A 21,845-nucleotide genomic window follows, 5' to 3' on the forward strand; every position below is an offset into this window, starting at 1 on the left:
TTGAGTTACATTAAGGGACGCTTCATTAAGTACTAAAGATTTGGAAGATCCCTCTCATGCCAGAGCATGTGGCTTACTGGGATGGTGTGTGCCTTTTGTTACTGTATTGGGTTTGTATGGCAAGGTTGTGGTAGCGGCGGGGGTTGCAAGGGTGGCTTCTGTGAGAAGCTGTTAGAAGTTTCCCCTATGTCTGACAGAGGCAATGTCAGCCAGCTACAAGATGGACCTGCCGCTGGCCAAGGCTGAGCCCATCAGCAATGGTGGTAGCACCTCTGGGAGAACAGATTTAAGAAGGGAAAAAAACGTTGCTGCAGCACAGAAATGGCAGCCAGAGAGAGGAGTGAGAACATGTGAGAGCCCCAGCCCTGCAGACCCCCAGGTCAGTGAAGCAGGAGGGGGAGGAGGTGCTCCAGGTATCGGAGCAGAGATTCCCCTGCAGCCCATGGGGAAGACCATGGTGAGGCAGGCTGTCCCTGTGCAGCCCAAGGAGGTCCACAGTGGAGCAGATCTCCACCTGCAGCCTGGGAAGGACCCCACACTGGAGCAGGGGGATACCTGAAGGAGGCTGTGACCCCATGGGAAGCCCGCGCTGGAGCAGGCTCCTGGCAGGACCTGTGGCCCCATGGAGAGAGGAGCCCATGCTGGAGCAGATTTGCTGGCAGGACTGGTGACCCCACAGGGACCCACACTGGAGCAGTGTGCTCCTGAAGGACTGCAGCCTGTGGCAAGGACCCACATTGGAGAAGTTCATGGAGGAGTGTTTCCCATGGGAGGGACTGCCCGCTGGAGCAGGGGATGAGTGAGGAGTCCTGCCCCTGAGGAGGAAGGAGCAGCAGAGACAACGTGTGATGAGCTGATGGCAACCCCCATCCCCCATGCCCCTGCGCCACTTGAGAGGAGGATGTAGAGAAAATCATGAGTGAAGTTGAGCCCAGGAAGAAGGGGGAGTGGGGGGAAGGTGTTTTAAGATTTGTTTTTATTTCTCATCACCCACTCTGGTTTAATTGGTAATAAATTAAGTTGATTTTCCCCAAGTCAAGTCTGTTTCGCCCGTGATGGTAATTGCTGAGTGATCTCTCCCTGTCCTTATCTTGACCCACGAGCCTTTTGTTGTTTTCTCTCTCCTGTCCAGTTGAGGAGGGCAGTGATACAGCACCTGTGTGGTGCTTAGTTGCTGGCTGGGGTTAAACCACAACAGTTACGTGGATCAGAATGAGGCAGATGAGCCAGCAATTGAATGTTGGTGATCTTTCACTGAAGTAACTACCATTTTGCATTTAATCATAGCAGTGCTATTGTCTGAACAGGAGACGAAGCAGTAGAATCAAATGAAGGATGAAAAGAGCTATTTTCATTTTAGTCTCTGTTTAAAAATGAAGCAGTACCCAGAGACACTCATCCCAAATATCCATCACCCTCCCTATTTGGCTATTCAGTGGGAAACCATCTCATTTTCTTGTGCAAAACATTTTCTAACAGACCCACAGTGCAGCACAGGGAAGTCCCTCATACATTCCCTGAGCAGAAGAGAAACTGCAGCACTGGGCTGCAGGCGTGGATCCTTGTGTAAAACCTTGCTGTAAGGCACATTTCAGTCCTGCAGCCTACTGCCAAGGTCCTTTGCTGCACCTACCGCAGCTGGAAGTGGCCTCTTCCCATCACAGGACTGATGTACAGAGACATCCTTAACGTTTTGTTGCAGCTGCTATGATTACAGAGCATCATGTGTCTTGAATTGATATAACAGTGAATTAGGTTGAAATCTAGGATTTTAGATTAGTTTGTTGCACTGTACTTCTAATTGTAGACTGCCCAAGAATCAGCAGTGTTGGACTGCTCCATAATGTCTTTGTCTTGCTACTCAAAATCCAATTTTTAAGTCTACAAAATGTACCAATTTCGATGAGCAAGCTAAACCCGGAAACATCAGAAGGGAGCATACCAGCAAATTATCTCCCTCTCCCCCACCTCTTTGTCATCACTATAATCTCATTTACTCTGGAACAGTAAGAAATGTAGAGGAACCCAGTTAGCTTGCTTTATTTCCCTTGGTGGATGCGACAGAGCTGCTCGCAACCTATTGAGCTGCTCTAACGTATGTGCGGATTTCAGCAAACAGCCAGTTTACTTACAAATAGTTGCAACTTCTTTAGTCATGTTGAATAAGACTTTATTGTCTTCCCTCTAAAAATCCTGAAAATTGAGAGCTATGAGCTTTTCAGGGTGGCACACGTTATTATATGACAGGCTTAGCCAGCATGGCCGAGTGTTACTGTTACACCTAGAATTATAGAATCATAGAGTTGTTTAGGTTGGAAAAGACCTTTAAGATCATAGAGTCCAACTATCAACCCAACACCACCATGCCCTGCAAGTCTCAGTCCTGGACCCAAACATTGTCACACTGGGACTATCTACAAACCCATGACTAAAAAAGTATTCCCCTCCAAAAACCCCTTTGGCATCCCTTGGATTTAGCTGAGGGAAGGATGTTGTCTCCTAGGCTGGTCTATTCACCTATTACAATGTGTCTTGTACTTTGAGCCTCGTATTTGTGCAATGGTGGTTTTCTGTATAGGGAGTAGGAAGGGACAGACGTCTTTGGGGGAATGTCAGACACAGCAACCTTTTGCCATCCACCTGCTCACTGCAAACAAATTCTTAGAAGGCAGCCAGATGACTGGAGGGAAGAAGAGAGACTTGGGTGCCTCACCTGGCCACCCTTAGGTGGCTGAGCCAAGAACTGCTCCGGCAGCCTGCATACGTTCCCCCAGCCAGCTCCTAGCTGCTCACTGAGGACATTTATACTCTCTTTACACTTTTTTTTCCAACTCAGAAATGTTTTGCGGTCACTTTGTGCAGACAATTCACATCAGGTATGGGAGCAGCTCACTTTAATGCATCTTTGAGTTGCTCAGGTCTCATGGGAACAGTCTTGACGGTAAGAGCCCCAGCACAAGGCAGACAATAACCGCTCCAGTGTGCAAGGATGAAGTCCAGCTGGCAACTGATGTTCACTCCTCCAGCCAAGGCAGTATGAATGTGCCCTATGTGAGTCACAGCAGGGATGATGTCGTACAGCAGCAATTAATTTGCTCCTAAGGCAAATGGGTCCAAATGGCAAAGGCTTTTGCAAATGGAATTTACTGTTCCAATGCAAATAACTAACTGGCAAACAACCACTCCAGCCTGAAAGCCCGGCCAGCAATTGGTTGACATTTGTGCTGCAGAGAGTTTACAGATTCCCCATAAGTTGGATAGGAGCTGTGTTTTGCAGCAACAACTGATTTATTACTGTGACAACCAGTAGAAATAGAAGGACCTGCTGGCAGGCAAGGATACAATTTCTTCCTCTGCAAACAAGCAAGAGGTGTTCAGCTGGCCAGTGGCCATTCCCAAGCAAAAGCCCAGGGGAGGATGCAGGTTTTATCTCCTCTCTGCTTGAGTTTTGCCTGCTAAATAGTGAAGGAGTTAGGAGTTTTTTTATAATGTACCAAAACACATTTGTATTTAGTAATGTTTCTACAAAGTGACTAAGTCGGGGGGATGCAAAGGTCAGACTGTCTTCTAGATATTTAACTTCTCAAGCAATAGGATGACATTTTATCTGTTATTCATGAACCGAAAATCATTCTCACTTATATTGCAGCAGCCCTTGTAGGGACCAATCAAGGTCCCATTGTGCTGATGCCTGATTGGTGGCCGTGAGCAGAAAATTGCTGGTGCCTGCTTGGATGCAGTTCAGAAACATCCATTTCTTGCCATGTAAGGTTTAATGTGAGCACATTCTGATCAGCAAAGCATGCAAGCACACGTTTAAAGCAATCTCCAGAAAAATGTTTCAGAGTGTTTCAGTCCTTTCGAAGAGAGGGGAATTTAAACGTGCAAAAATGTTCATCTAAATCAGACAGGCTGCTGCACATGGACCTTGCTTCTTTTGAGTGTTTCACATATAAGAGAGAGTTTTCTTTTGATGCATAGAGAGGTTTTGGGGGGTGGTTGGCCAACATGTCCAAATGAAGTCTTGAGCCAGTGTGTTTTCTCTCCTAGGCATGTTCTAAGCCTGCCCCAGTGAACTGACACAGTGCAGAGAGCTGCAACTAGTAGGAATGCACTAGTCATCTGCAAGTGTGTCAGGAGTGTAACCAGCAAGGGATATGAATCATTTCCATTCTCTGAAACAGAATAATGAAGTGTAATAGACTGAAGTTAAGCTATGAAAAATGAGGCTGAATGAAAAGAAAAATACGCCAGTGACAAGAGCTGTCCAATTATGGAGTAAATCTTGATGGAACAAGGGAAGAAACCAAAATGGCATGTAGTATTTCATGGTGGTTATTCTGGCATAGACTAAGACAGAAGGGTGAATTTTTCACTGGTTGATAATGGACAAGCTGAGACATCAGGGATATGAGAAGTTAAAATCAAAGTATGACAATGAATACATCATTTATGTGAATACGGCAAAGAATATTTGTGGTATACCATTTTTGCTGTAAAAATAATATATAAAAAAACCAACATTGACCAACAGCTAGCTACAGCTACTTCGTATTCTGGGTATTGTGTAAAATTGCCATATCTTACTATGCTAGTAAGTCTAGAAAACACTGACATTGCAAAGCTGATAACTGTAATGCACTGGAAACATTATTTGGGATCAGTGGAGTGCATCGTAGTGATAAAGAATTTCCCTGTAATGCTGTTATAGTAATTGAAGCTGCAGTTTGTCTCCTGCACAGCAAAGCAGGCTGAGGCTGCCAGAAGGTTTTCTAAAACTTCCTTTTGCAGTGCAGAGCAATTTGCTGCCTTCGTCCAGTGATTGCTCACCTGAGTTTCCACCACTTTGTGAACTCTAACACAGGATTTGTGAGCTCTAACACAGGCTCTAATGAATAGAGATAATTTTCATTTTTAAAGACATTTAACTGCTACGGAGTGTACAGCTTACTTCCTTATAAAATAGGAATCACATTCCGTGCTTAAACCAAAAAACAAAGCACTAGGGTCTGCCTTTGGGTGCTTCATTTTCACTGAAATCAGTAGAGTGATGGTCTGAAAATAACAGTATTTTTGTAGGCATATACAACATAGGACATGCGACATCCTTTTAAGATTTCCCTTTCTTTCTGCTTCTATTGTATATCTTTAACTGACCAGGATGATTTAACAGTACTTGACTCTCAGCATGTTAAAAAGATATTCAAGGCTCCCCTTACATGGGAAGACAAAAAGCAGCCTTAAGACGCTGGCAGCTTTCTCATCTACATATGAAAGCAACAAGAAAAGAAACAATTAAATGGCACGGCTTCTTCCGGAGCTCTCAGACCTTTCTATCATCTTCATTTTCCTCTCAGAGATTTACGTGAGCCTGCCTTGTGCATTAGCCTGGCTCACTCGGCTGCATCATTCCCCCCAACACTCCTAAGGCAGGCAGAGCTCCCACTGAATTGAAGCTGAATATGGTTCACTGCAGGAAGAGAAACTAATTGCAGTTTTAGTGCGATATCTCCGGCTGAAGCAAGTAAATTTAATATACATTGCCTTGAGTTGACTTTCACGCTAGTGCTATGTTGCTGCAACTCTTGGTGAAGGTTGATTTACACCAGGCAGTGCAGAACTTATTCCTCACATCATCTGTCTCAAAGGGAAAGTGTCTCCTGAAAGCTGGTGTGGAAGGAAATGTTGATATTCATGAATGGACAGTCTAGGAAAAATGCAGTGATATTTGAATGGACAGCAAGCCAGATCCTCAGAAACCTGGTTGGGTAGCAAGTGCGATCTCCTGTGCGTGTGCCTGGTAATGGTCCTACCTGTGTAAGTAAGAAATTGTGACGTTTGTCAGTGGTTATAGGACTGATGCCTGTGTTGACAGGGAGGAGGGAGAAAGCACTTCTGCCTAGCATAATTCACAGGGGACACCGTTCTATTTGTTTTAGCACATCTGGCAATCCAGATGTGTCTGGAAGAGGGTTGTGGGGGGGGGGGTGTCTTTCAGTATGGTTAATTGTTCATTGATATCTCTTAACCCTTACTTTTATGGACACTTGAATGTTCTGTTTCGACAAACACCTGTTTGTCACTCTTTCATCCAGTCTCAGGTGAGTGTTTGGGGTAGTTATTTGAAAAATCAGTATAGAGTGAGAGAATACCTCAGACTGAAAACAACATGGTCTTGGTTTCTCCTCTTAAGTGTTTTTATTAGGTAGAATCAAATAGCACATTAGGCAAAAAGGAAACTGCCTAAAGGGTTACTGAAACAGCATCACTGCTAGCTTCAGCTGCAAAAAGGACCTTAGCAATGAGTGCCTTTAGCTCAGATGGGGTCAGATGGACTGTGCTGCACTGTCCTCGGCCCTTCTCCTGTTTGAAAGTTGCTGCCTCTGCCTCCACATGTTCACGTTCCCCCAATCCATGCACAGACCAGAGAGGACATTTCAATTAACCCTGTGTGGCAGGTGCCATACCTGCAGCAAGAGGCAACTCTCCTGCACACATCACAGCACACAATAGTGGTATTCTAGTATTTCCCTGTATTGAGTTTGTGTGGCAAGGTTTTGGTAGCGGGAGGGTTACAAGGGTGACTTCTGTAAGAAGCTGCTAGAAGCTTCCCCTTTGTCTGACAGAGGCAATGTCAGCCAGCTACAAGATGGACCTGCCGCTGGCCAAGGCTGAGCCCATCAGCAATGGTGGTAGCACCTCTGGGAGAACAGATTTAAGAAGGGAAAAAACCGTTGCTGCAGCACAGAAATGGCAGCCAGAGAGAGGAGTGAGAACATGTGAGAGCCCCAGCCCTGCAGACCCCCAGGTCAGTGAAGCAGGAGGGGGAGGAGGTGCTCCAGGTATCGGAGCAGAGATTCCCCTGCAGCCCATGGGGAAGACCATGGTGAGGCAGGCTGTCCCCGTGCAGCCCAAGGAGGTCCACAGTGGAGCAGATCTCCACCTGCAGCCTGGGAAGGACCCCACACTGGAGCAGGGGGATACCTGAAGGAGGCTGTGACCCCATGGGAAGCCCGCACTGGAGCAGGCTCCTGGCAAGACCTGTGGCCCCATGGAGAGAGGAGCCCACGCTGGAGCAGGTTTACTAGCAGGACTGGTGACCCCACGGGGACCCACACTGGAGCAGTGTGCTCCTGAAGGACTGCAGCCTGTGGCAAGGACCCACATTGGAGAAGTTCATGGAGGAGTGTTTCCCATGGGAGGGACTGCCCGCTGGAGCAGGGGATGAGTGAGGAGTCCTGCCCCTGAGGAGGAAGGAGCAGCAGAGACAACGTGTGATGAACGTGTGTCGTAACCCCCATCCCTGTCCCCCTGCGCCACTAGGCAGGGGGTAGGTAGAGAATCCTGGAGTGAAGCTGTGCCCAGAAAGAAGGGAGGGGTGGGGGGAAGGTGTTTTGAGATTTGTTTTTATTTCTCATTACCCTATTCTGGTTGATTGGCACCAAATTAAGTTAATTTTCCCCAAGTCAAGTCTGTTTCGCCCGTGATGGTAATTGCTGAGTGATCTCTCCCTGTCCTTATCTTGACCCACGAGCCTTTTGTTGTTTTCTCTCTCCTGTCCAGTTGAGGAGGGGAGTGATAGAGCAGCTTTGGTGGGCACCTGGTGTCCAGCCAGGGTCAGCGCACCACATTCCCACAATTCTAATTTTTTTTTTTTAAAGTGTCTTCAAATCATATATGTGTGGCAGTCCAGCCAGAAAAACCTAGCTGTAGATGGTTGTTTCTGCCTGAACCCAAAGCTGTCTCCAAAGCCAAGTTGGCTGTGACATGCCAGCCAGAGTGTGGCATGAGTTGACACGTTACATGCCTATCACTTCCTCGAGACTAATGCTGTGTGTCACTACCTACTGCAGCCATCTCCCACACTTCTAAAAGCAATTTCCACTCTATTAAGTTCTACCTTTTATGGTGTCCAAGAAGATAGAAACAGGCTTCATTTTACCTACAGTCTTAGCAATTGCCACCAATGTACCCTTGGGTGAGTTATTAAATTAAGGCTATTGAATCAGATTCTGCTGGCAGCTATTCGACGTCAAACCTGGACTAATCCCAAATTTACAGCTGAAGTTGATGTTAGGAACTAAAAGTTGGTCCCTTCAAGTTTTAACTCTGTACATTGCAGGATGTATTAAAGATTCAAAGTTTTCTAGAAGCAGCGAGGGCTGGCTGCATAGGGCAGATGTCCTCCAGGATAACTTCTCAGGAGGGTAGTTGGACATACTCACTGTGCTCTGAAATTTCCTGCACAGTGAACTGAGGAGATTCTGTATGAGAAGGGTTGTCAACTAAAATTTTAGTAGCTCTGTTTTTTTCTCCATAATTCTGCTCAATGGGTTTTCTATAGAAGAGAGTACTACATTTTCTTCCCAGAGCTTTCAGTTTCATATGAGAAGGGTGACCCATTTCCTCCACACAACGGGGAGTCCAAAGAGGAGTATTTGAGTAGCAGGGGTATCAGGAGAGATCCAAGAGGTTTATACAGATTTTTTCTGCATTTGGACTTTTTCAGGCCGTTCCAGTCCTGATTCCTAGGTGAAGGGTATTAAATACCAGGGGCAGGGCTCCCCCAAGAGACAGTTGCGTTACAGGGCTTCCCATGTGCTGCAGTTATTGGGGAAGCTCAGTGCAGTGGCTGATGCTGTTTCTGTGAGTCTGGAGATGGGCTCACCGGGAATGCGTCCCATTCATTAATTTAATTCTACCAACTCAGCCAAAGTGTCCACAAAGTGCTCGGGAAGAGCCGGACGTGGGGAAGTCACTGGTGGGTTGGAGGGGTGCAGCCTGTGCCCACCTCACCCAGAACACAGGAATAAGACTTGCACCAAGCATGGTGCAGTTTCCCCCTTGAAAAGACTTCAGGGCCTGTCCTAGCTTTGGACTTGAAAAAGTCCTGTGTCTAAGAGCGGGGGACCTCAACTCAGTCAGAGTCTTTGGTTGGTGTCACTTTTTCTCTGCAAAGAGACTGCACTAAACACTCCCCTTCCACCCCTCAGCCTTCCAGTCTTTTAAGTCTTCTTCTTTTTTTAGATTAACTTGTAATAAAGGAAAATCAGCTCTTCTGGGTTGTGCAGAGTATAAAAAAAATTGAAAATAAACATTCCCTAGCTCACTCCATCCCTTAAGGGGCACAGCCTTCCCTCCAGCCCTGATATCAAAGCCAGTGGTTTATGGTAGTTTCTTGGTCTGTGGGAGGTGTTTCTCCTGAGGCCCCAGAAAGCCTCTTGCTTTCTACCATCAGGGTTGTAGCTGTGTAAGGCCCCCCTGCTCCTCTCCAGTCCCGCCATGTGCTGCAGGCTGCCAGGCTGCTCTGTCTCTCCATCGCTGCCCACGTCTCCCCTTGCTCCTGCAGGGTTCCCACACCTCCAGCAAGGCAAACAGGCAGGGATCCATCCTGCCCATCCACAGCCTTTTAAGAACATATAACTCACAGCAACAAATCTAACAAATACGGTCCCTAGTGCAGCAAACCACATGGAGCCTGGCTTGAGCCCAGCCTTGGCTGGAGTGGCACCAAGGTTGTCTCAAAGCTCTTTCCATACTGACATAGCATAGACAGACCCCTGTGCTCAAAAGCATAACTCATTGGAGAGATTAGCCCATAAAATTATTTCTGATAAAAGAGGCTTATTTTTATTTAATGTCTTGTTAAATAAATTGCAAAGCGCAGCAGTGAGGATTTAGTACATGTGGTGCTAACCGTATTACTTAGCATTTATACAGTGATTTCCTCATTCAGGAAAGCTCTTTTGCTAACTTAATTCACCCTCAGCCACCCTCTGCATGTCATGAGGGACGTCAGGAACATTTAATATCCCCGCTGATAGGTAAGGCATATGTCTGGAACTGGCACAGCTTTGTTACTTTTGCTCTTCTCCCACCCTCAGCATCCCACCCGAGTTGATTTTTGCTGGCCACAGCCCATAGTTGTGTTCTGGAAGTCCTCAGCAGTGCAAGGGGCATGATCCTGTCCCTTTGGTGAGAGCCCGCTACGGTTCTGGCCACGCAGCCAGTGGGACCAGAGCTGAGACTGGTGGCAAGCAAGGAACAGGTCTCAGCAGACAAGAAGGATTGACAGAACAGGTCTAGAGGCTGAGAGCTCGGACCTGGGATGCAGAGGGGAGGATGGGGGTGAAGGGATGCTTGGGCTGAGGAGGTCACTTGGATGGGCTGTTGGCCTTAGGCGGGAAAGAATATGGGACAAAGGCTGGCAGAAGGATTCTGGTACAGAAAGGTTTAGAGGTTGCTTTGAATTATCTTACCTGATGGGGGTATGTAAGGCAGGACATGGTAACGGGGTTGTGGAAGAGGACAGTAGGTCTAGCACGGGGCGGGGGCATGGGGATACAGTGTAGGTGTCCCTGGGGTGGGCAACTTGGGGTGTGAGGGGTAGTGCTGGGAAAGGGCTTCAGCCTGTGGGAGCTGGGGCTTGATTTCTGTGTCAGGAGACCCACAGACAGAGGGAGCAGCTGCCCATCTCCTCACACCTGCCTCACCTCTACACACCACTGCTGCTCCCTGCTCCTGGCAGGACAGGGCTCTTCCTACCAGCAGACACATACCCCTTTGCCAGGGGCAAACGAGGTGCCAAGAGAGAGCACAGAGCCCACCCCTCAGCTCTGTGCCCATCCAGTCGCTGCTCCTGTGGGGTGGAAGCCACAGCCCCATCGCTTGCCCACGTCCCAGGAAAAGAGTCCCAAGGACCTGCGTGGGGGTCTTGGGCACAAGGTGCCTGGGGACAGATCATGGCCCGTGCTGCTGTGTTTCATCTGGGCAAGGGGCTGCTCAGCACAAAAGGGAAAAAATAAGGACAGCTACTCTAGCCCTTTAATCATTTGGGATCCTACTTTTAACATATGTAAATACATCTGTGTGCCAGTTCTCCCCTCTGCTTTCAGCTGGCGTAACTTCTAGTTTCAAGGGATTTCTCTGGTAGAGACCAGACCCACATATTGCAGTCATTATGCGAGCCAAAGTAATGCTCACATAGACAGCACGTACTTTTGGAAAGGATAATAGCTACACACTGGTGTTGATTAATATGCTGATTAATGAATAAGATACTGATTAGTGCCTACTACTTCTGTAAACTGACATTTACAAAACCAAGCAGTTATTGTAGGGGTGGGATGTGCTTTTTTTTAAAAAAATAACCTAGTAATATGTTCATTCAGATAGATATTTTTACCATAAATCAATTGGAGATTATACTATTTTTACTGAAACTTTCTCTACACTTACTTTCAAAGAGTTAAAGTTTCTTATTTAGAAGTAATCAATCTAACTCCCCTATGAACTTCTCTTGCTTTAATATTGAATTAAAAATGCTATGTGTTAACTTACAGTTTCAAAAATTACTTGATTATAAACACTTCCTGAAAGATTCCTGCATATATAAATTATTATGTTGTAATTAAAAGCTAGAAGAAATTTTTTTTTTTAATTTGCTCCTTAAAATACATTAATTCTGTTCTATATCTCTGCTCCAAAAATAGCTTCATGTCCCATTGAAAATTATATTTTTTCTGGAAAAAGGAACAGATACCTATCCAAATAGTTGGCCCCAGATTACATTTTACAAAACCAAAACCATTCATTGACTTTAATACTCTGCATATGGTATATGCTCATACTTCCAGTATCTCTAGGCTAAAACTGCTCATAACGTTTTGCTGTAAACCTGAATCTAATATGAGTGAAAGGCTGCTTTAATTTTTTAAGAAGCAGTTCTCCTAGCTGCAAAGGCATTGAAGACAGCCTGGAAGACACAAATCTGTGCGATGCTGCTCTTTATTGTCACAGGTACAGAATTCTGATGTGGCAATGCTGCACATTCAATTTATCGAACATTTACCGATCAGGAAAGACTTTTCAGTCTCTGAAATGGTTACAAATGGTTTTTGTCGGAATGCACTCATTATAAGCAGTCTGATCTCAGTGGAGTCCTGCTATTTTATTTTGGGTAATAACGGCAAAGTCTTACCAACTGTTGACAGAGATACCATGGGGTTAATTTATATTCACGTTGGAAAAGCAAAGCAGTGCTCCCTCCCAACTCTGACAGATCCCGTGAGTCTTTTCAATAGTTGATTGTCAGGTTGTCCTGATCTATAGCTCAGCGCTGACAACAGCTCACAGTTTATTTGCAGCTTTGAAGCCTGGTCCTATAGTGTTTCTCTTCTGACAGGAGATGAATAAAAGTGTCACTGTGGGAGACTTTTAGCCGGCTGCTGTAAAAAGGACCCTGCTTGCCTTCCCTCGCAAGATCCTCTAGTTCACTTTTGGAGCTTGCGGCTTTACCCTCGGCTGAGTTTAGCTCCATCAGCTCCAATTCATGCTTGGCAGCTGTTTCTAAAACTCTCTGTTTGTTATAATACCTGACAAAGTTGTTAATGATGGGATGGATGGGAAGGGCAATTGCTATCACCCCACAAAGAAAACTGATGGCAGCATTCAGTTTTCCTAGAGTTGTTTTAGGGTATATGTCTCCATATCCAACCGTGGTCATGGTAATGATTGCCCACCAAAATGACTGAGGGATGCTTTTAAATAAAGTTTCAGGGTGACTTTGCTCCATGGTATAACCCAGGGCAGAAAAGACAAAGATTCCAACAGCTAAGTACATGAGGAGCAGCCCAAGCTCCTTAAAGCTGCGCTTCAGGGCGTACGTTAGAGTCTGGAGCCCCGAGGAGTGCCGTGCAAGCTTGAAAATCCTCGCAATCCTCATGATGCGCAGCGCCTGGACAGCCTGCTGGACGTTGCTCAGCTCCATGAGCTTGGCTCCCAAGTGGGTCAAGGTCAGGCTGACATAGAAAGGAAGTATTGCTAGCACATCGACAATGTTCATGAAAGACAGCGCAAAGTGGAGTTTGTTGGGAGAGGAGATTAGCCTCAGCACATACTCCACAGTAAACCAGCCTATACAGGCTGTCTCTATGCTGTCCAGGGTTGGGTGCTCCATACGGTTCCCCTCCGCATCTACAACCTGCAGGTCTGGGATGGTCCCCACACACATCACGATGGAGGAGATCAAAATAAACAGAAAGGACAGAACAGTGATCACTCGAGCTGGGTAAGATGACTCTGGCTTCTCCAGAAATTTCCAGATGTATTTTTGGCACTTTTTCCAGCGACTTTCTGAGGCATCAACTCCCAAGTCATCCAAAATCAGTTGCACCCTTCGGGCTATTTCTTCCAGTTCTTCCTTCTTTTCACTTAGATGAGTTTTGCAGCAGTCATCCAAAAATTTCAGATCTACTTTCCAAAATTCCATTTCATTCTTGAAACATATGGGACATATTCCTTTCTTCATGTGAATTTCTCCAAAGTAGTACACGTCAATAATACATTTGAAAGCATCTGGATCTCTGTCAAAGTAAAACTCTCTCTTTCCAGGATCGTAGTCATCACAAAGGGAGAATATGCTATCATATCCCCCTGATAAACAGTTGATCAGCTCTGCCAGCCGTGTTTCTGGGTATTGATTCAGGTTACCTCCGTAGAACACCTGCCTTACCCCACCGACATTGACTACAATCTCCGCTTCTTCATTTTTTTCTGATCCGTCAGTGTCCACATCTGGAAACCTAGAGTCACCTGCCATTTTAATTGTATTGGATTTTATTTGATTTTTAGCCTATTGTTTGGTTACAAAGCCTTGTGGTTTTAATTTCTCACGAAAGCAAATCAGCACCGAGTCAGCTCTATTACAAATGTTACCAAACTGACCAGAGTCGTGGTGGGAAAGGTTACAGAAATAAACCTGCGGTCAGGAAAGCCTCGTGAGGTATGCAACAAGCTGCAGGGAAAAGACAAGTCATCGGGCTGTTGTGCCTGCAAGCAGGATGTTAGAAAGCTCCAGCAGATATGAAAGAGAAGAAACCATTTAATAAAACTCACCCCTCTCTTCAGTGCTCGAGAGTCTTTTCAGGTCCCATTCTGTCTCTAAAAGTGATATTTATTCACAGGTTGGAAGTCACGGCAGAGAAATAAATCCTGTGCTCTTATTAATGCAACGTGCAGTGAGTGACAGTTCTCAGAGAGACAATCAGCAGGGTGAGCCCACAGAAAAAACTGTTGCGGTTTCTCTCTTCGATTCCACAGATTTCCCTAGAAAGCTGCTTTTGAATTTTGTTTCTCTTTCCGTTTTCTTTTTACTTTAAGGTCTTCCAGAGTTTATCTTCTGACTCTTGCACACAGTCAGTCGGTGCAAGCGTGCAGAGGAGAAACTTGTGCTTGTTTTCCCTTTGCTGTTTCCCAACACAATAGGGAGCCCAGGCTGCGAGGAGTCCTTTCCAAACTCTACCCTCTTCTGGTGAAACCCAGCAAAGCACCAGCTACGCAGAAAACACAGCTCAGCTATTTATACACCTGCCTAGCTGTAAAGTAAAGTGTTTCTTATACCGCCATGCACTTTAACGATTTTTAAAAACTTTTTTTTTAAATCAAATACAAAGCATAATCGTGTATAAAGTCATTCAGAGCTGCAGAAAGACACCCAAACATTCCTCCGAGTCAGAAGCCAGAGGAAAAGCTACTGTGGTTTGGAATAAATGCACGACAGTAATCATGCTCTCAGCGGGACTGGATTAAGTCTAGAGTAATTCTCTTTCACGACATTGAGTTACTGTAGATTTGTACTGGTGTCATTGAGAACCAAGCAGAGACAATGAATTTTCTGTTGCAGCTGTGGAGCAAAACTTTCCCTGCACTCTGTGCACATTTCCCAAAGCTCTGTGTCCTCAGTTTTAGCCATGTTTTCTTGATCTGCAGTCAACTGACCCTGATGACAGTTTCAGTAGTTTACATCTAGGATGATTTCTCAGTGAATGCTACTTACCAGCAGTAGTGCTTTGTACTACATCCAGCACTTAACAAGTAGAATAACAAGCATTTCTGTTTAACTTTTGTTTTCTTCAAATTCCAGGATGTGATGGGCATTTGTTCTCTGGACCCTTACATGCAGGAAGGCCTACCTCTGTGCTCTTAAATTCTTAAATCTGACTATACAGTTCATTTTAATGGGTCCTGAGGGCTCTGATCCAGCAAAACCCACAGTTAATAAGTTAGCTGTTTCTGGCCACAGTAGAATGATCTATACTGGCAGGGTTTATCTTTTCCAATTTACTGGCTTCTGAAAAGCTTCTAAGTGAAGGGGAATAGAGAGGGGCAAATCCAACTGGCAATTTTCTTCTCTAGGCTTGTGTCCATCCTGGGAGAAAGGTGAGAGCTGTGATGTGCCCGCTGTCCTCGTGTTTGTGTCACCCAGCAAGGGGGACCCTGGCAAGTACACTGTGCTCCATTTCCACTTCCTTGATGGAAACCTTTGGGGGATTAGTAAAAGGTTGTGCACCAGACCTCATCTTGACATGGAGCATGCACATAGGCTCACATACCTTATGAATACCCCTTAGAGATAGCTCATGACACTTGGGGGTGCACAAGCCATGAGTTAAAATCTGATCCAGCCCCTTCCCAGACCTTCCAATGACCTTCCTTGTCCCTGAGCTCTTGCATGATTGAGCAGAGTGAAAATATGAGAGGAAAGAGGTGAATTTGTAATAGAGGAAGACTTGCATGAAAGCCATGAAACAGAGGAACACAGTCCTTTCTCTTTGTGTGTCACATACATCCATGCACAAATTTATAATGCAAAAGCTGAAGCCAAGGGAAGTGGGTTCTTGCTGCTCTGGTTATAGTCACCAAGTAAATGTAACACCTAGTCTTACAGAGAGGAATAAGCTGTGCATGAACCATAGCTTCATAATCTTCTTCAAATGCCTGGGCTGTGTCACTCATATCCTCGCTGCAGAACAGTATGGAGGGCAAGGAACAGTAACTGCAGGGGCTGGTTGCCTTATTCAAGTGACAGTCCCAGGAAAAGAGTAATATCTATTAGTCTACACCTGAGTCACACTGTTAATCTCTGGAGGCCAGTGTCACCCTCACATGTTCCTGAGGGTACTGCACAATGTGGGTGTAATACAAGATGTCCCTTGAATTTTTTTGCAGGCACATATAAGGTTACTGAGACTTGCAAACTTCTTGGGACAAGCAACATACCTTGGAGATCTGGAAAAACCCTAGGTTTCGTGGGTTCAGCAATAAATATTTACCCACCTTGGGACTTCTTTGCCCACTAACATTAATGGTTTAGCTTAATTTTAGCACAATAAATTTTAAGATGTCAATAGCAGTGACATGCTTGCACAGGGGAAAATGCAGACGGGATTACTGACTACCAGTTCTTGCAAAACAAAGTGGGAAAGTTAGGTTTAACATGTTGTCAGGCTTGCATCAGCATAGGGAAACGAGTTCTTTGGGTTTAAATCCTCAGATTTAACCATCTCCGACACCTACTCGCTTTGATCAATGATTCATTGCAGTGACCTTTTGGCTTTTCTCCAGGTAATGATAAGAAATCAATGTATGGTCCAGCATGATGGATACAGACATCACCACCTTCATTTCCAAAAAGGCTTTTCTCCCTCCGTAATTTTACAGAACAAACACCTACAAAATAGGCACATGGGTTTAGTATGTACATTGTTTAGTCTTAAAGGTGAAATCAACCCCTCTCAAATGATAAATCTCAGCACATTCTCGGAAGGTTGGGAAGAAACTATTTTTGAAATGGCAGATCAGTCCTTATAAAGACTTTACTTAGTGCCGCTTCTAAAATCCTTGTGCTTTATGCTCCCTTGTCTTGCACCTTTTCAGAGTTCTTTACACCTTTCAGTGTGCCTGTCAAATGTTAGAGATCTGGTAGCATTTTAAATCCACTTTGACAAATGTAAATGATCCAAAGAAGGGTCAGGGAAAATCATAATGAATTAAAACCTTGGGGTTTAGCTGAAAAGAGTGAGACAGGCTCACTTGATGAATGGTTTTTATCAGACATATTGCAGAGCACCGAACAACAGGAGCAGAATGAATAATTTGCAGCAAATAATTTATTTCACTAATTTAATTTTTCATCCATGAAAAGAAAGCTTCTCTAGTCTAAAAATTTCAATAGATAATTGTTGCCCTGTAACTCATTTATGAGTAGTTTGCTGCAATTATTAGGCCTTCTAAATTCAACTTCTGTTGATTTATCTGGACTGGGCAAACAGGTCAAGCCGTGCTCTTTGTCTGCTGGAAGTGATGCGTGCTGGCAACTGCATTCCTACAGACCAAACAAGAAAGAGGGAGGGGGTTTCTTTCTGTGCCAGTGCCTTGGCTCAGAGAACTACATGTGGATTTGAGCTGACAGGTGTGTTAAATTTTGGTTTGCGGTTCAGACTGGCTCCTTCGGGGAGGAGGAGGATGCTCAGCCAGACCTCATGCCCCACAGCCGGAGGGAAGGACTCCCGCGTTGCTGGGCACCCGCCCGCCAAGGGCAGCCCCAGTCCCCACATGGATGCCCGGGATCTCCCAGTGGGGCTCAGGACCCCACGGGGCTTGGTCCACAAGGTATAGGTGGAGCTTGAATATGGCCCCCCAGTGGCATCAGGCCCCACATGAGGGATGCGGGTGGCACAGAGCGCCCACAGCTCACTGCCCGGGCACCTGCAGTGACAGCAGTGCTTGGAGGATGCTGGAGCTGCAGGTTTGTCTCCCTTGTTTGCCAGGTTTTGGGAAAGGACCTTCACCACTGGGTGGCTTTGTGCCAGTCTGGGAAGAGAGATTGCTCCTCTTGAGCTGTAGTCTGGATCATACTGCACTCCCGAAGCCCAGCCAGCACCTCTGCCCTCCTGGCTGATGCACCCAGCTGCTCCCCACAGAGCTGTGGGCAGTAGTGGTGCGTGAAGGGGCGTGAATGGGTTAGGACCCAGCCCTAGGGAGATAAGATAGGACTCCGCGTGGAGAGGGGTGTTTAATGCAGAGGCAGGAGTCAGGCAGCCTCTCCGCAAACAGGCTGCGGTGTAGTCAGCCCCCTGCGCTGAGCACAGCCTTCCTCTCAGTGCCGGGGACCATGGCGGCACCTTTGGCCTCTCTCTCTTCCTGGACCCTACAAAGTGGTTAGTGCTGTGTCTACATGTGCAAGCCCAAGAAAGTTTAGGGACCTGACTATGACTGTCCAAGCAAGAAACAGTTAGAGTATGTCTGGCACAGATCCGGCCCGCACTGACCAGCTAACACAGACATTTCCCAGCCATCACGTGGCCATCAGAGACCATTCCCAACAAGCAGTTTGCAGGCAGCCACCTGTACTGGAAACTAAAGACCAGATGGAGACCAGTTGCCAGTTGGCCTCAGTGCCCAGAAACATCCTGGGACACATGTAAAACTGGTCTAGGCTGTACCGAGTTGTGCTGTGTCACCTGCTGCCACGGAGCACCTGCTTTTTAGGTACTATGATTTCTCTGTTGTACACTGTTGTGTGGCCCTCAGAACTAACAGCAGGCTTGGAGGGATGGTGGTTCCGACTCAGCGTAACCCCCTCACATACTTCTTCTGCTATGTCGTATCTGTTTTTTAAATGACACTCGCAAGACCGGAACTGTGATGGATCCAGCAAGAGATCTCAGCATCTAACACACAACTTATTTTCAGGTAGATGCAGACTATGGAGAGCCACTCAAGAACAGGTGATGAAAATGTACTATAGAAAAGTCAATCAGAGACCTAAAGGAGGATGGGGAATGGAAATATCTTATTCCTCCTCCTTTCCTCAGGGCATTGTGGGGATAAAGCTTGCAGCCAGCTGCATGGGGACTGCATCAGCAGCTGATAGCACAAGGTTCTGTGTGGAAGAAATGCCATATAATTACTTCATGCCAATCACAAGAAATGGGAGGCAGATAATCTGGAAGAAAGAGAAGCAATGAATGATGACATTGTGGGCTTCAGAAAGAGCACGTCATCCAGAGCAGCTACTCTGATTACTTTACCACAGCCAGATTTAGTAAAAGGAGCAGGAAAGACTTTGCTGTAAGAATCCTTCAGGGTTTCCAAATCTAAGGCAGCTTCTAGTATTTAGCGAGACAACCTCACAATCCCACTGGAAGATCCAGCACACTCGCTTTGGCAAATTAATCCAGCTACTGTGCTGTTTTACCCTTTGTAGCTCAATATTGTAAATCCATTTTCAAATCATACCTTCTTTTATCCTTATAACTTGCTCTGCAATAAAGCTGGCTGTTTTGACACTCCCAGCATGGATGTGGGGCCACTGCTGTAGGACCAGCACCAACCTAACACACCTCCCCAGTGCATCTGAAGGCGAACAGTGCATGTCAACTTGCTCTCGTGGACTGTAGCACGAGGGCGTGGGGGGGAGATGTGTGTTGTGGGCACTCACTGTCAAAAGGAAATCTTCCAGATGCGCATGGTAGCAGCTCATGGTCTCAACACTGATGTATGTCTTGTGTATCTAGCCATGAGCTAATGGAGGGAGTCTGAGCCTCAGCATGAAACATGTTCATCGTTCACAGCTTATTTCTGGCAATGGGTGAGTCTTTCAAATCCTTTGATGTGGGAAAAGAAGGGTTCATCAAATGCAAAGTGAGTGAAACAAAATCTCTACATTTTTTAATACATCTTCATGTTCTGTGTGATATTTTCTCAATATGTTAGGCTTCAGATTGCTATGTCAAAAGCAAGAAGTTATCTGAACTGAGATGGGTATCTGGACTGTACCAGATAACTTCACCTTGTGAATCTGGTTTTATGTGTCTCTACCTCCAGCATATTTATGTATTTCTCCATGACTATTATTTCAGATCAAACAAGTCCTTTCCCAGTTTATTTTCCCCTCTCTTAGTTACTTTGGTTCCTTTTTCAAGTTCAAAATTTATACATACTCAGACACTTTATTTTAGCAGATCTTTTAATTAATTCCTTATTAAGAGACTGGTAATAGCTTGCTGTAAATTTTAATAGGCCTTGCTTTCCATTTGACATTAATGAGTCTATTTTCCCATACAATTAAGCCTGCCTTAAGTGACCACTCAGGGGACCAGCCAAATCTCTGATTTAATGTAAATGGCTTTAAATAAATAAGACGCACCCTCCACTGCAAGCAGCTAACAGCTGAGTTCAAATTAAGCATATCAGTGAGTCATGAAGAAGACGGGAGTTGGAGATGCTGTGAAAGTTTTAAGGACCTTGTCTTGTTTACAGTCACTGTGTTTTGAGGAAGGACTGGAAGTCTGCTTCCTGCTCTTAAACACTGTCATCAAAAGTTTTCAGTTAATATTTCTCCCTTTGAATATTGTTGCACGTACAAAGAAAAGAGAAAAACTAGGTGACAAAACTTCAGACAATGACTTAAAAATTAAGAATTTCACACCTAATGTTTTGCTGGCATTGAGTATGGCAACAGTCCAAAAAATTGCATGTGTGCATGTAATTAGGGGCTGTATCATAATGAATATGCACAAGGTGGTTGAATGCAGTTTGCATGGGTGACCTCAGCTCTGGCATTTCTCAGCTTCTGAGTGTCTGGCTCTGCAAACCCACTGGTGACTTTTATCATGACTTGCCCTATATACTTTCTCTCAGGACCCCTGTCGCACTGGTGCTGCTGCCCAGCAGCATCCCTAGAGCAGCCTCGCCAAGTCGAGCGAGGGAGTCCCGGACATTGACAAAGAGATGTAGATGGTACTAGGGTGAGTGCAAAAGGGGTCCTGGTAGTGGCATTGGTGAAGTGACCGCGCTGGCCTTCCTAAGGGTGGACATTCCCATTGCTACTGAATTGTATCTTTCCCAATAATTAACTTGAAGGAAAGACCAAGACGACACCAGCAGAGAGGGAGATGGCAATGAGTAGACTGTTTGCTAAGTTTTGGCAGCCAAGTCATGAAGCCACTTTCTATGCCTGCTTGGGGAGAGATTTTTAATGTGTTATAATGTGTCTTAATGTGTTTCCTTTAAAAAAAACCCAACACTGCAGCCCTCTACTGTGTTTGGAGTTGGAATAATGCTTAATAATACTCTGTACAAACTATTGTTCCTAGTTCTTTGAAAGGAGAGCATGTGTAGCAATTTAGCATGTACCATTTCACAATAGAAGAGATTTCTATATGAACTAATGTTTTTACTGTGGGCAATCAAAATAAGGAATATAATCAAATAATTCACAGTAAACATGGTCAAAAGCACTCCTATATGGGTGCTGAAAGAAGCTGAAAAAGTATGAAGTATTTTTCTAGTGCGAAAAAGCTGTAAAGAAATCCAGCTGAAAAAAACCACAGAAAACATTTCATCAGTGTGCTGAAACAGTAATAAAAAATAAAATGCTTTCATTGATCCTAGAAAACATTGTAACACTGAGGAAAATACAGGCTTCGGCGGAGCCTGCAATTCTCACAGGCTCTTGTAAATATAATTTTTCTTCTTTCAGTGAGTGGTACAGGACAAAAGAAAGGAAGGTGTGTAGGCAGTAGCAGAGGCAGAGTTCATATCTTCACAAATATGAAATTACCCATGCCGTACCCACAGAGGAGTCCTGTGGACACTTGAGTTCATTAAATCCTGCAGGACTGAGGGTTGTGGGATGATGCCCCGGGCACCTCACTGACGCCTGCCTCCCGCAGCCTGCAGGCTCTTGGGGCTTTCTCCCTCCATCCCCTGTGGAGAGGTGATGGTCGCAGTCCTGCCTCTGGCCAGGAAGGCAGTTAGGGGCTGGAGGAGGTGGTGTTCGCTGGCCAGCATCCTGCTTGCACAGCCAGCATTGAGTTGAAGCATTAAAGCGTACAAATTTGGGGTGATGAAAGTAATTTTTTATCAGGGAACCTTTGCATTGTAGATCAGGCAGAGAGGAAAATCAGACTTGCTTTCCTGCAGTGCCCTAATCACGGCTTTGAGAAGTGATGAGGACCATGTTCTTACCCTTGCTGCCTTTGAAAAAGAAGTCCAAATCT

General features: G+C 45.5%; 1 protein-coding gene across 1 annotated transcript; it reads right to left on the reverse strand.

The window, feature by feature from the left end:
- Positions 1 to 11,769: 11,769 nt before the first annotated feature.
- Positions 11,770 to 14,513, reverse strand: KCNF1 (potassium voltage-gated channel modifier subfamily F member 1). The gene has a single exon (XM_069805800.1). It carries the CDS (start codon positions 13,598 to 13,600, stop codon positions 12,137 to 12,139), a length of 1,464 nt encoding a protein of 487 aa, XP_069661901.1. The 5' UTR covers positions 13,601 to 14,513; the 3' UTR covers positions 11,770 to 12,136.
- Between the last annotated feature and the right edge of the window lie 7,332 nt (positions 14,514 to 21,845).

The sequence above is a fragment of the Haliaeetus albicilla genome, chromosome 18 (assembly GCF_947461875.1).
Source record: "Haliaeetus albicilla chromosome 18, bHalAlb1.1, whole genome shotgun sequence".
Taxonomy (NCBI): domain Eukaryota; kingdom Metazoa; phylum Chordata; class Aves; order Accipitriformes; family Accipitridae; genus Haliaeetus; species Haliaeetus albicilla.